Below are 14,725 nucleotides of genomic sequence, written 5' to 3'. Positions count from 1 at the left end.
TTTTGTAATTTTGTCCTTTACATTTGGGTCTGTGATTGATTTTGAGTTAATTTTTATGAAGGATGTAAGGTCTGTATCTAGGATCATACACTTTACATTGGATTTAGCACTTTGTCATTTAAAAAAATGTTCCATTTTAAATCTCTTTTAATCCTAATTTTTTGAAATAGGTAATGAAATTTTTGTTTCCTAATTAAGAATAAATTATATACGAAATGTAGAGCAATTTAATAGGTTGTACCTGGGTGCTGAGTGGTGGGCAGTAAGTTTGAAAAGATATAATTAAGCACAATAGGCTTTGAAAGCCAGGCTAAGAAATTTTGTTACTGTCCTGGAGGACGTGGGAGGCCAGTTCTTTGAAAGAAGGATGACGAGGTTAGACTTGAGCTTTAGAATATCCTACCCACGCCTGTTGCATAGCTAGATGGGATGGAAGGAGGGTGGTAGAGCCTGAGAGGAAGCTGTTACTGTGGTCCAGGCTGTTTTAGTGTAGGTTGTCATGTGGTCTCATGAGCAGAAGGGTAACCAACATTGGAAATGAGTAGCAAGGAAACAATGAGAGATCCACGTCCAGAAGCTGAGTGGGGAGAAGCTGGCTGCCTGCTGATGAGGCATGCAAGCTGAAGGCTGGAGTCAGGGGTGCCTCTGAGGCAAGACTTCACCTTTTTGTACCAGAAGAGGAAAGTCAGACAGAACTGATAGAAGAGTCAAGGTGATGATGGGCTAGGGACAACTTTGAGGCGCAAGTAATATACCCAGTCTGAGACTGAACAGACTTTTGTAAAGGAGGTATTGTTACAAAGGATACAGCAGTTGTGGTTGAAGATTAAAGATGCAGCCGTCATCAGTCCACATAGTGGTGGCAGCTGAAGTAGAGGGAAGATACGAAATCACCAAGGTAGAGTGGAAAAAGAAGTTTGAAAGCAGAACCTTTAGAAATAGCTAGTGTCTTCCACCTAGGGCAGAATGAGGAAGATGACAGGTAATCAGAAACATAGGAGAAAATTTAGGCCATCACAGATCACAGATCTTAGAAAGAGAGAATACTCTTCAAAGAGAACTGAGAGGTTAAAGAGAATGAGGCTGTTGCTGTAAATAAAAGTGATTTGTTGTTAACCTTCATAAAAGCGGTGGTGAGGATGTGTTTCAGGTTAGTTACAAAGGTGAGTCAGTGAAGTAACAAAGACGGCAGGAGGGGCTTGGGAGGAGTTAGAGATTGGCAAAATGAAAGTGAGGAAACATCTGAGGGATGATGGGCTAAGTATGCTCTGGTGAGAGGGGTGAGTAAATGCAGACGGATTAGGAAACACCTGGGATGTTGGGGGTCCACAGAGCGGGTCCGATAGGAGCAAGGGAGCGGGAGAATCCGAAGGTGCGATGATCAGATGGGATTTCGCCTATGAGATCTTACTGTGGGAGACTGTATTCCAGTGTGTGGATTCCTGTTCCTTGGGAAACATGTTTAAAGGAGTTCTGTTCATGAAAATGTGTTATATATTGGGAGGCGCCATAATAAAGTATAGTAGTAGTAGTCAAATCCCAGTCACTTCAGTTATACCATTTCAGAACTGCAGTTTGGTTTTCTTTCTTTTTTATTTTAAATTATTGAGTGAACAGTGTATGGCGTTTATTGTGTATTCTTACATCAGTTAAATTCCTAGCAGGAAACAGATGACACACTCAAAGTGAGTAATTGAAGAAAGTTGAATGAAGAGACCGCGTATGGAGGGCTGGCTGGGGTTGGGACACCAAGGAAGGCTATTGTAGCACTAGGGACCTGCCGTGTCTGGAAGGGACTGCCACACACAGTGTGAAGGGACAGCTGTGGCTGTTTGTACAGAAGCTACTGGCAGAGCTGTGGTGCCATGGGGCTGAGACCCCTTCTTTCTGTCCTCCAGTCTCTTGCAAGTATCTCCCAGTGGTCAAGCACAGCTGGAAACCAGTGGGCGAGGGGCCCAGGTGACGAACTTTCCAGCGATCAGCCATCTTGGGTGCAGAGATGGGCAGAATGGAGCGGGGGAGTTCAGAGGGGACAGACAAAGAAGTTCAGTACCTGTTAATTTGCAGCCTTTGTTCTGTCTGTAAGAATGTCTGGGTCTTGCACTTTTCTCAGTCATTCTGATTGGAAGAATGCTCAGGAATTGTGCTGGCTGCCTTGAGACCCGCCTCTCTCAGCTCCCAGTGGAACCCTGTGTGGGAGGTGCAGTTTGTGACTAAGAGCTCGGATGGTGACCTTTGGCTGTTTTTCTCTGAATCCTGACTCTGCCCCTTAGTAACCGTGTTACCTTGAGCATTGTTGTTACCTTTACCGTGCCTGTTTCCTCTTCCGTAATGTTCAGGGATTAAGTGGGGTAGCGTGTAACGTGCTCTCCAAGGTACCTGGTATCATGGTTAAAGTCCAGTGATCCCAGTTGTGGCTTGACCAGTGCCATTACTTCCTGCCCTTGCTTCTCTGTAAAGGGCATACTTTACTTTTCCTCTTTTCACACTCATTAAAGGGTTTGTATTATAATTCTCAGTTTACACCCCTCCCCCAGAACTACATCTCTCCCGCAAATGAAGCTCCAGGTCTGCAGAGCCCCCTCTCTCAACTAAACAGGAAGATCAATATTAGGGTACCCTCCCTTGAAGAGAATTCTTGTCAGGGGTTCTGCAGTAAAGTGGTACTTACTTCCTGTACAGTGTCAGGAATTAAATGGCGTTTTTAAGAAAGTTACTCCTCTACTCCCCTTCCTCTCTTTGACCCTCCCTCCCAGACAAGCAGGACACCTCCTGAATTTTGCAGATAAGTTGAATTCACTTCTTAAATACAAAATGGGTCAAGTTGTAGGCTAAAATGGACTTAGCTTTGTAACTCCAGAGAAACACATCTTGGAAAGATGTATTGTGGAAGATGTAATAATACTTGTTTTTAAATGCCTTCAGAAGAGCTTCAAGTGTTGTTATATGACTTCTCCTTGAAAGATATAAAATTCTAGAGCCGGGATTTCCACAGTTTGTATTGTCTTACACTGACAAGGCAGCTAGTTAATCAGTTTTAATAGATCTTTGTTCTGTGGGTTTGGTTTTGTTTTGTTTTTGTCTTGATAAACTTTTTCACTGTTAACTGTATCTGCCCTTTCTTAGGTATTCTCACTCCAAAAGACAACAAAAGGAGTTTTAAAAAGAGAAAAGGAATGATAAAGAAAAAAACTCAGGTCACTGCCAAATGCCTTAGTGATTTCTGTAGTTTTATCACTTTATAAACGTTGGTTTGCTTTTCTGGCTTATCTGTGGGAAGCTAGTCCATAGCAGAAATTGAAGGACAGTTTTAAGTTTCACTAATTTACTTACTCCGTATTTATCCTAACTTCAAAGTAAATTTTTGTGACGTTATTGAAGAGACAGTAGTGATCCCTTGAAATATATTTGAGTACTGTGAATTAAAAATTCTTTAAAATTTGGGAATACCACAAGATAAAAAAATAAGCTTTTATTAAACTTAAAAACCTCAGAATGTTAACGTAAAGCATTTTATTAGTTTAAAACATTTTTTAAACTATGAATTTAAACACGTTTTTATCGGTCTAAAGGTACTTTAAAATCTCCTGCTGCCACCTTAATAGTCCTGATTTTGAAAAATAATTTTTTTTGAATTGTGAAGTTTAAATTTGTGTAAGACCTTTTCAGTATGAGCATGTCTGTTTATTTTAACACCTGATTTAAAAAACCTTTTCCTTAACCTGTCAACAACTCAGTTGAGCAGCCAGCCTATATTCCTCAGTGTCTTGTCTGACACGAGGATAGCAGTGCAAGGGGAAAGGTATCACAAATCGGCGCCACAAGTCGATAAATAGAGACATTTTATTTCTCCCCAGGCTAATTCAATCCAGTTCAGTTAACTCTTTTTCCCCTCTTAAGGACAGATCAAAAAAGGCAGCTGTGAATGACTGGGTTGGTCGTGTGTTTGACACGTCAGTTTGTGAATATAAAGCCGACCACAGGGGACAGGTTCTGCCTTTGGATTTCAGACAATGGCCAGTCCCAGAGCTTTGGCCTCAAGTCCCAGAGCTCTGGCCTCAGATGGCTGCCTGGGCCGCGAGTGTGGGCACGCTCAGGTTACACACAGGTACAATGGCGAAGACCAGGGCTCTCTGCACTCCACACCTCCTTCCCTTCCAGTTGTGACCATTCTTGACAATTCACAGACCATTTGCAGGTTGTCTCTGAGTTTCACTTTCATCCCATAGGCTAGTGCCATTGGATTGTACATACTATTAGCTTTGTGATTTTGGTAAAATTTTTGTCCTAAATGTCTTGTTCCTTTAAAACTTTTATTACAATAAGTATAATATGAGCATTTCTATTTCTTAGTCTAATAATGCATTCCTGAGACATGTAATGAGATTTATACAGCTGTAATACTGTTTATTCTTTAAGGATGTGATGGGATCGACGTATTCCGCCAGGCTCCTCTCTCCGTGGAATTCTCCAGGCAAGAATACTGGAGTGGGTTGCCATTCTTTTCTCCAGGGGATCTTCCCAACCCAGGGATCGAATCCTGGTCTCCTGCATTGTAGGCAGACTGTTTAACATCTGAGCCACCAGGGAAACCCCTATGAAACATCTAGTAGCATTTATGAAAGATGAAATTCGTCAGAAGTGACCTGCTGCTCTGTGGATCAGCTCCAGGGGCCTCATCCCCTACATGACTACCCTTCACGGGCTCCCTCCCATCCTGCTGCCTGTGTGCTGGTCTCCTTGGTGTCCTGCAGTAGCAGACAATACAGGGCCTCCCTGTGCTCTTTCTCTGGCTTGCCAAGCCTATCTTTCATGCAGTGTTAAGTCCTACTTTTTCCTGGACTTAGATGCTCCTTGGCTAATTTGCTGCACTAGAATGCCTCCTTCCTCTAGGGGGTCCAGGAATTTAACTCAGGAGTGCTCTCTTCCGCCTGCAGGGGCACATCTCCTGTGTGCTTACTCAAAACATTGTGTGTCTCATGCTTCAAGCCCTGTGTGTTCAGGGCTTCACCGGTGTAGCCGGTGCTCACTAAGTGGATCCATGAGCAGAAAACAGGGCTAGGCCTGTGTCACTTCCACCACTCACCTCCTGTACCACCTCCCAGAAGCTGCCTAACCTCTCTGTGACTCATTTCCTTCTTTTGAAAATGAAGATCATACCTACCTTAAGGGTTATGAAGATGAAATGAGTTAATTTTGGTTAAAGTGCTTATTATTAAACACAATGTCTGGCACAGTATAAGCGATATGTAAATATTCATTCAATAAATTAATTTACTGAACATGTGCTGTCTGCTAGCCACGGTGCTGAGTGTTTTACCTGGGATCATCTCATTTGATCTTCCCAAGAGTCCTACATGGGACTGTTGCATTCCTCCTGTTAGCATTCCCATTTTACAGATGAGGGAACCCAGACACACTCAAAGGCAAGTGTGTAAAGGGAAAAAGCAGGATTTGAGTTCACACCACCACCTCTCTGCCTGTAACCACTGTGGTGTGCTGTCAGCCCATCAGTTTGTCCTCCAGAGTATCACAGTCGAATGGAGAAAGCCACCGCAGAATGCGTTTCTTGACATATCAGAGAACAGCACACTGAGATAATGGGCAAGAAGAGAGAGTCCTGAGGTCCCTGATGTTGACCTCCTTGGCCCAGAAACCGGGGAGGATGGGAACCACATGTGTTATCAGCTGCTCCCGAGCCACTGTGGGCCTAGGGGTACACATGATGATGTATTTTGGATTTGTTTTTGTTTTCTTCTAAGCCACTTTTTTGTCAGACTTTTGAGGCTTTGCCGGTACAGGGACTCCAGTCTGGGACCACACAGAACACCATAAAGATAGTGAAGTACTGGGAATGAGAAAATGTGTCAGCCAAACTGGCCTGTAAATGGTGCATCGTTGGTATTTAAAACATGTCTCAATCTTCCCTACCATGTCACCAGGCTCTACTGAGATGCCAAATTTATCCACAGGAGTTCTAGGCAGAAGAGGTCAGCAACCAGTTCTGGTAGCTACTACCACAAACCTTTAGTCATAACAAATGAAACCTTGGATATATGAGAAACTCTCTCAAGGTGGTCATACATGCACACATGCCCTGTGGATTTACAGCTTGGGACATATACTTGTGAAAATAGATATTTTTCCGTGTGAAAATAGATATTTTTCTGTGCCCAGACTTTTCATGCATGCAGTCAAAAGTTTTCAAAGTGAGTTTCTTCAAAGGATTCCAGTTACTTGCACAGATAATGAAAAAATAAATAAATAAATATATATATATATATACTTTTTACAGTGAAGTCTTTTTGTGGGGGCTGTGGGGATTAAAAACGTTCCTAGGACATTAATGCTTTGTAGAGGTTCTGATGGCTAATAGTCATTAAGTGCTGGGTAAAAATTAAACTTGAATAGCAACGATGAAATATTTACTCAGCAGATGGCTTTGAAGTTTAGCTTCTTTTTGGTTGCAGTCCCCTTCCTAATGGACACGTGTTAAAGAGGAAAATGATTATAACATTCAGCTGTGATGTTTTCATCCTCTGCATGGAAGAAATCCATTTTGTTTTGGTCCATTTGGGTATTTAAATTTTGAAGACCAGCTACTTAGAAATCCATTAATGACAGAAATGGTTCACACAGCTCTGAATTCATTCTCTCCTTGATAGGAAAATGTTTAAAGGTTAATTTTTCTAACACCTATAGGAATAATTGTTTTAAAAGATGGCTTCAACTCTTTTCATTCTACATGCTTCCCACCCTAAATTTATTTAAGTCTCCTTAGTTTTATCTCAGAAGGCCTAAGGTATGTGCATGTGTATTAAATGAATAATAATATTACAAACTTTAATTTTATAAAGTAGCTGACTAGGTAAATTTGCTTATATTTAAACATGTTTAGAAACTACGTATTTAAAGATACAGTTCTTCAATTCTAGTATTAACTGAAGGGTTTTCCCTCAAAGTTTAAAAGTATAGTATGTTGCGTAAATCTTGTTTTTCTTTTACATCCTGGATTAAATGTCAGTCACCCAGGTGGTGTAGGAGTTTAGAAATTGTTGTTGCGGTGCTGGTTGAAATGTTCTGCTTTCATGTTTCCTCCCACATGGACTGTGATAAGCTTTTAACATTTATGCTTGTCTTTTATTGCTCAGTTTTCATGTGAATCCGACAAGTCATGAGGACCTCAGGAAGATTCCGGTAAGTTGTGTCGAGGGTTTAAGAATTACCAAAAACCAAGCCACACGCTGGCTGGCTGTCTGCGGCACATTCTTAAAAAGGCCTCCATCTCCGTGAATCCCTCCGTTACCTACAGATTATGGTTTAGCGTAATAATCTGCAGAGAAAGAAGAAACACAAAATATACCATAGGGTATGACTTAGGTATGATCTATGGAAGTATAAGCAAACAGTTTTAGTTAAAATTGAAGTTCATTTAGAATATACAGATTTTGTTTGCAGGCTCTTTAAATATGAATAAGAAAGCTATATGTCAAAGTCAGCATTATAATAGTTATGAAATAAGAGCATGTGGAGAAAACTAGCATTTTGTTGTTATTGTTGTGACTAAGATTGAAGGAAAAATAAAACTGCTTGTTAATATTTAACAATAGGGAAAGCTTCCTGGCAAGAGATCCATTTAACCAGGAAAGTGTGTTTGAAAGAACCTGTAGGACATTTACCTTCTAAGTCAGAATGAAACCAAATATGTTAACAGACTTGGTATCGACCTGCTAAATTAACTCGCATATTTTGCAAGGATTATTCAGATATTTTAAGTTCATTTCATTGTTATTTCAAGTTCAGTTTTCCATCTCTGTTCAGAGGTTCAGTAACATGTTCAGTCAATTCTAAATACTATATTAAACCTAGAGAATAAGTTACTTTCTAAAATATGGGCACATGTCTTGGTAGGAAACTACATTCTCACTGAGTAACAGAAATAGAGCCTTTATTCCAAGCGGCTGGTGGTTGCTGTTTGAACCATCTGTCCTTAACGTGTGTGATCCAGATGTATAATAAGAATTTTTCAAAGCAGTAACATATCACAATTTTCTGTGATGTGATAGGCCTAGAAGAAACCATAGTGTTGTGTAAACCACTCTAAACATAGTTGTCTTTAAAATGGTAGGAAACATTATAGAAGCAGAGGACTTTGTACTGTGTTTTCACTGTTTTATGTAAATGATTTGTACGTTTTGATGTTTCATAAATACTCAAGTCTTTATATTATGGCACTCTGGCAAGAAACGTCAGAATATATGAAGTCAGCCTTTGATCAGATAGTAAAATGAATTCTATCAGGCAGTTACTTAATCTCAAACAAAATGCAACATCAAAAAATCGATTGAATGTGCAGCTATTGTTTATTAAGTAACCTTAATTACAACTTCTGTGTGCTTGTAAATGTACTTTTCCAAATCTTGTAATTTATTGCTGCAAAAGCATCCTTAGAATTCTTTAAAGAAATAAAATGTGAAAATTGTTTTAGTTAAGGGATTTAAAGGTGATAAAAGAATCCTTGATGTGTGATTATTTTTCTCTGGAATACTAACTATTCTAAATGACAGTTAAAGGATTACTAGGTGTTGTTAATTTACTGCAAGATACAATTAAGAGGAGAAAGCTCATCCTCCTACTGATCGTTGTTGAAAAAAAGTATTTGAACAAGTTTTATGTTGAAGATTATAAGATGTTTGAAGTAATTTACATTAAGTTCTCCAATAATAGCCATGCACTAAGTTATATTTTTTCCCCCTTCTGGACGTAGTATTTTGTAATTAAGTTTGTATGTCTTACATGCTGGTGCCAACACCTGTCTGTGAAAGCGCAGTGTTTAAACAGGAGCAGTAGCCAGTTGAAAGGGCAGTGTGAGCTCTTTAAGGCCTAATTAAGAACTGAAAGGGAGATGAAGGGAGTAGGACAAAAGATGTGAAAGTAGCTGAGATGATATTCCCAGAGCAAAGTTCCTCATTAGAACAATAATGAGATGATCAGAGAATGCCAAGCCTTCATCTTATCTCTCTCTCTCTCCTCTAGTTGCTTCGGATGTCAGTTAGTACCCCACCAATATTTGGTTACCAGGACAACCTTTCTTTAAATCTTCAGTTATTTTGAGTCTTGATAATTTGCTTTTGTTGAAATTTAAATATTGTAAAAAATATACATTTCCTAGTTTAAGAGGCTAGACTATGAGTAAAGTAAAAATAGATCACTAGTAATTCTCAAAGTCGTTTGCACAACAGTTATTTAAAATTCCAGTTAAAAAGCTTCATGTAGTAATTCTTTTCTCTCACCCAATACCTATTTTCTTATATCTGCGTATGGAAATTTTTAACAGAGGTAAGGTAGTAATAAAAAAGATTGGTTATGAAAGAGGAATAGAGGAGAAAAATTTACATTAAATTTCAATATAAGAAGACATCTTAAAAACATATGTGCCATCTATATGGAGTGCTAGAGGAAAAATATTGAGTACTTAGGAGGCCTGTGTTAAGTTATTTGAGTCTTTACCAGTTTGGAGATTTCTCAATTTTAGCTTTTCCAAAAATAGTATTGAAGGTATCTTTTGAAAAAATAATTTATTTTTATATTTGCCTGAGAGTTCTTAAGCAAAATAATTTTTGAAACTAGAAAATATTTTTTATTTCCTATTGTATGCATTTATCTTTATTTTATTTGGAATTATATAAAAAACAGAAAGATAGTTGTATTTATTGAGTATATTTAGTCAATTAAGAATCTTATGCTTAAAATTAGGTTTACATGATTTTCAAATACAAGATAAATCTGGAGCTAGGCATAAAACTTTTTAATTATTTTATATTATTTTCCAGAACATAGTTTATAGTACATGTGTTTCTAAGATTTTTGTTTTTTTGGCATAGAAACTTGATAAAGAAATTTGGGGTAAAATTTTCACATAAAAGGACAAATGGAAAATTTATTGAAAAGCTCAGAAGTGTATTTCCAAGATGATTGTGAAGAGAAAAATAAGCCAGTTAGTGGATTTGTATATTTCAGATTATGGCTATAAAGTATTAAACAATATTGTGGGATAATAATTGATTATTTTGAGAGATTAAATTTTAGATTGACTTGCATCGTGGCATGATTTAAGCTACTTATGTCAAAATAAAAGAATTTGCTGATATTTTTAATCCCCATTTTAGAGAAATTTAGCTACATTCTCTGGTAGTGCTGGTATAGTGTTAAATATAACAATATAAATGATTTTCTAAGTGTATATTATCACTTAATTAATTTGGAGAAATCAGTTCATAAATGTATAATTTGATTAAGAGAGGCTCAATCTGACACTATTACTATGTTAAATTAAGAAAAAAAGTAAAATAATCAATTGATAATGAATCTCATTTAGTTTAATTTCATTAATCCCTGCAGTTCTCAGAACTGCTATTTTTCAGTAAATGTTGTATTAGAAAAATGAAATCACATTAGTTGGACATTATTTTTTTTTTTTAATGCAGTTCAGAAAAATCACTTTGTAGACCAGGAGATGTTAGAGTTGAAAGGGAACTTGGAGAACGTCTCATTTATGAGAGAAGGAAAAGTGAGACCTATGTGGGTTTCTGTCTCAAATTTGTACAGAATTACTTTGGTTAAAGTAAGAGAGTAGCTTATTTTCAATTAATGTTTTAAATATACTTACCTCTACAGTATTTCTTACCTTTTTTTTTTTTTCAGAAACATGCGTAGTGTAATAAATGTCAATAAGAATGTGTTTAGAAAATTATAACTTTTATATCTCTAGACTACTTATGACCAATTAGATAAACTTATAAATATGTGTGTGTACTTACTCTAACAAAAGGTTAATTGCTTTGAAAGAGAAGAAACTACAAAGTAAACCAGCATATCTCCAGAATTGTCCTTTAGTTGTAGTAAAACAATATTTTGAAATGTTTGGGGGACAAAAATAGTACAACTCATAAAGTTGTATCTGTACCAGTTTCTAATGGTAAAATACACTGTTTTTAATATGTTTAACAGAATTTAAACTTACTTCCTTTTAGCATCCTTTCTATTCTGTTAATCTAGTAGAGACTCTTACTAACTTGTGTCTGTACTATTAAGTGGGGACTTCTTAGGTGGCACAGTGTTATCCACCTGCCAATGCAGGGGACTCGAGTTTGATCCCTGGCTTGGGAAGATCCCCTGGGCTAGGAAAATGGCAACCCACTCCAGTATTCTTACCTGGAATATTCCATGGACAGAGAGCCTGGTGGGCTACAGTCCATGGGGTCACAAAGAATCAGACACAAGTGAGGATGCCTGTACCACATACTGTTAAATAACTTTGTAACTAATCATGGTCCCTCCAAATGGTCTTACCCACTGCTATACCATTTTGCTAGAATTTAGCTTTACTCATCTTTCCTCTCTTCCACAACCTTTAGTAGGCTCTGTTTCCCATAGCACTAAGTCTGGTAGCATTAGACATCCTTGATGGCCTGTTTGGAACCCACCATTTCAACCTCTGTCTGTCTCTGTGCCCTGCCCTGAACCTTCTTTCCCAGCCGTACTCTGCTGATCACCTTTATTGACCCCTGGGCCTTGAGCTTTGTTTCCTCCTTTGAACAAGCAGAGCCCACTGCTTGAGATTGCCATATGCATTTGTACCTTCCAGAATCTTTGAAGGTCTAGTGCAAGCTGTGTCTTCTCTAAAACACCTTAGGGATTTTGTGGCTTGGAGAAGTTTTCAGCCCAGAATATTTTTTTGCTTTTATCCTAGCTAGAGAAGGGAGTGTGCTTGGCTAACACAAACATACTGGCACCTGTGCTCTTGCTTATGCCTTTGGTGCAGCACACTCACAGGGCTGGGGGAGAAGGGGATGAAAAGTTACACTTTGACTTTACTGATGAAAACTCTTGGATGCATAGCAAATTAAAATAGAGCCTAAAAAATGAATACAAATTTAATTTCTATGACCACACACAAAAAAAAGACCTATCTATATTTATCGGTCCTGGTTCTCAGTCCTCTACTGAATAGATTAGATACTGTTAGTCCTTAAGAGCAAGGTCCATTTCCTCAGGATTTTAGTGTATTTTCTTTAAAGCCAAAAGGAAATGTTTGGAAAGAAAGTGATGAACACCAATTCCAGTCATTGAATGTAGTGATAGAAGTATATATAAAATGCCATAAAGATTGCTACTTTACATTTTGCATAATGAAAAATCTCAGTATTACACACTTTAAATAGATGATGATACAGTGCTTTTTGGATGAAATTCCTGAGAAATACTTTCTATTAATATTAGGATGCTTTATAATAAACATTAATCAGTGCCTTTTTGGCTTATGTTTTACCTTTGTGTTAAAAGAATTTTCACCAACAGAATAAGATTAAACAAAATAAGTGAAGTGGCAGACAGTGCAGATATACTAATCTTGTTAGCATGATAGGGGTGGAACTCTGAGTTTCCTGACAACCAGGGCAAAAAGGGAAATAAATTATACAGGTTTTAGTACTGGGAGGAGAAAAATAAACTAGTTTCTCAGAGGAGGAAAAGGTCTATTTGCCTATAAGTTAAAATAGTAGTTATCCCATGGAGCTTCTTGCAAGGGTTGCCCATGGATTTATTATTATATACTATTATTACATAATAATATCATTATATAATAGTATATAGTAGTTCTGAACACCAGCCACATTTCATAACCAATATCTGAAGCAGAGTTGATAATGCTGTTTCTTACAACCATCTTCAATAAAGAGGCAAAGGCATAGCATTAAACTCTAGTTGGGTGGAAGCAATTCCATGAGAACTAAGTGTCCAAAGGTCTAGTTTTCAATAGCCTCTTATATTTCCTACAGTTGGTTCCTACAGATCTTTTGGTTTCGTCTTCTTAAATTATATTTATTATAGAACATTTTATTTGTTAATCTAATCTTAAATTATATGGTCATTTATTAACACTAGGATATTTGTACACAGTGTAAAAAATGGTTTTAGAAGAATTTAGAGTTGTAATCAAGGCGTGGGTACATCTGCTCTAGTCCTTTCCTGAGAACTGGCTGCTAATAAGTCGCTTCGGTCGTGTTCGACTCTGTGCGACCCCATAGACGGCAGCGCACCAGGCTCCCCCGTCCCTGGGATTCTCCAGGCAAGAACACTGGAGTGGGTTGCCATTTCCTTCCCCAGTGTATGAAAGTGAAAAGTGAAAGTGAAGTTGCTCAGTCGTGTCTGACTCTTCGAGACCCCATGGACTGCAACCTACCAGGCTCCTCCGTCCATGGGATTTCCCAGTCAAGAGTCCTGGAGTGGGTACCATTGCCTTCTCCGGAGAACTGGCTAGACACGCTGTGAACTGTCACACGGGTTCTTGCCAAGGATAGGGACGAGGGTTTGAAAAAAGTTGAAGTTCAAAATAGTTCATCATCTGCCCCTGATACTCTATTGAAGTGACCGTCTTCATCCTGTTCTAGGAGAGCAACCCCTTTGACGCCACTGCAGGCTATCGAAGTCTGACCTACGAGGAGGTACTGCAGGAGCTGGTGAAACACAAGGAGCTCCTGAGGAGGAAGGACTCGCACATCCGGGAGCTGGAGGACTACATCGACAACCTCCTGGTCAGGGTGATGGAGGAGACGCCCAGTATTCTCAGAGTGCCCTACGAGCCGTCCAGGAAAGCTGGCAAATTCTCCAATACTTAACAAGCCAGTGGTACTGCATTTATAATCGGGGGCAGGGGCGGGAGGAGGGAAGGAGAAAGGAAGGAAGAAAGAGGACGAAAAATAGAAAAGCTTGGTACTGAAAAAGAGACCACGCTATCAGGTTTCATTATGTACTCTCCTTCATTGTGAAAAATGATTTCACCTGTAAATATTAGCAGGGACTATCAAGAGTGACCTTTGAAGTGAGCTCAATAATTTAAACCTTTAAAGTGAAAATGGGCCAGATTCTCGTGAATAAGCCGTTCCTTAGGATTCACTTAGGTGCTGGTGCTGGCCCACTAATCTCTCTTAGACCTAGAAGTATCTTCAGAAGTACATGACGTATTCCTCAGGAACAGGTTTCTCGTAAAGCAAAATTGAAACTGTGGTTGGTTTCTCAGAAGTCAATTTATAGACATTTAGCTGCAGGAGTACTGATCATTATAAACACTACTAAAAAAAAAGGTTTCATATTTTATATACACATATGTGTACATGAATATCTAGATGTTCATGTATCTTTGTATGTAAAATACGTGCATATACCTCATATATACGTGTGTTTTTAGAACATTTAAAAACAACTGGTTGCCTCTAAAATTATAGGATACCAATTAGGGTTTCTTAATCTGGAAATATATGTGTGCTCTGTCGATGCAAAACAAATCAGCATTGCTATTAATACTCTAAATGGTTTGTTATAGAGAAGCTGCTTCAAATCACTCTTGACTATATGAACCTTGGTTTCAAAATAAGCTGCTACTATATATTATTCTACCATCAGATCCTTTCTCTTTTTCCAAAGTAATGACCCAAAGTCCCTTTTTAAAGAATGATGTATTTTAGGAAACTTCATTAACTTCACAACAGCATGAGTTTTTTTAATTAGTTTTTTGTCTTAATATCTGAGCTTTGTTTAAGCCTTAAGCAGAAGATAAGCAAATGTGATTTGTTTTGTTGAGATTTTGAATGTCTTTAAAATACTATCAAAGGAAATATTAGGAAGTTGTATCTGAAGATAATTCGGGGGGGAGTAGGTGATCATT

General features: G+C 38.2%; 1 protein-coding gene across 2 annotated transcripts in view; it reads left to right on the top strand.

The window, feature by feature from the left end:
- Nucleotides 1-14,484, top strand: part of RAB11FIP2 (RAB11 family interacting protein 2) — a 40,442-nt gene extending 25,958 nt beyond the window's left edge. Inside the window, exons 4-5 of one of the 2 annotated variants that reach the window (NM_001192771.1) lie at nucleotides 7,152-7,197; nucleotides 13,452-14,484. In NM_001192771.1, the coding sequence (NP_001179700.1) occupies nucleotides 7,152-7,197; nucleotides 13,452-13,679 (274 nt within the window). In that variant the 3' untranslated portion in view covers nucleotides 13,680-14,484. The remainder of the gene's footprint in view (nucleotides 1-7,151; nucleotides 7,198-13,451) is intronic. The other variant, XM_015460737.3, reaches the window with a different exon arrangement.
- The last annotated feature ends 241 nt before the right edge of the window (nucleotides 14,485-14,725 follow it).

Source organism: Bos taurus, chromosome 26 (genome assembly GCF_002263795.3).
Source record: "Bos taurus isolate L1 Dominette 01449 registration number 42190680 breed Hereford chromosome 26, ARS-UCD2.0, whole genome shotgun sequence".
NCBI classification, from domain to species: Eukaryota; Metazoa; Chordata; class Mammalia; order Artiodactyla; family Bovidae; genus Bos; species Bos taurus.
The sequence above is the reverse complement of the archived record's forward strand: the minus strand, read 5'-3'. Positions and strand labels throughout refer to the sequence as shown.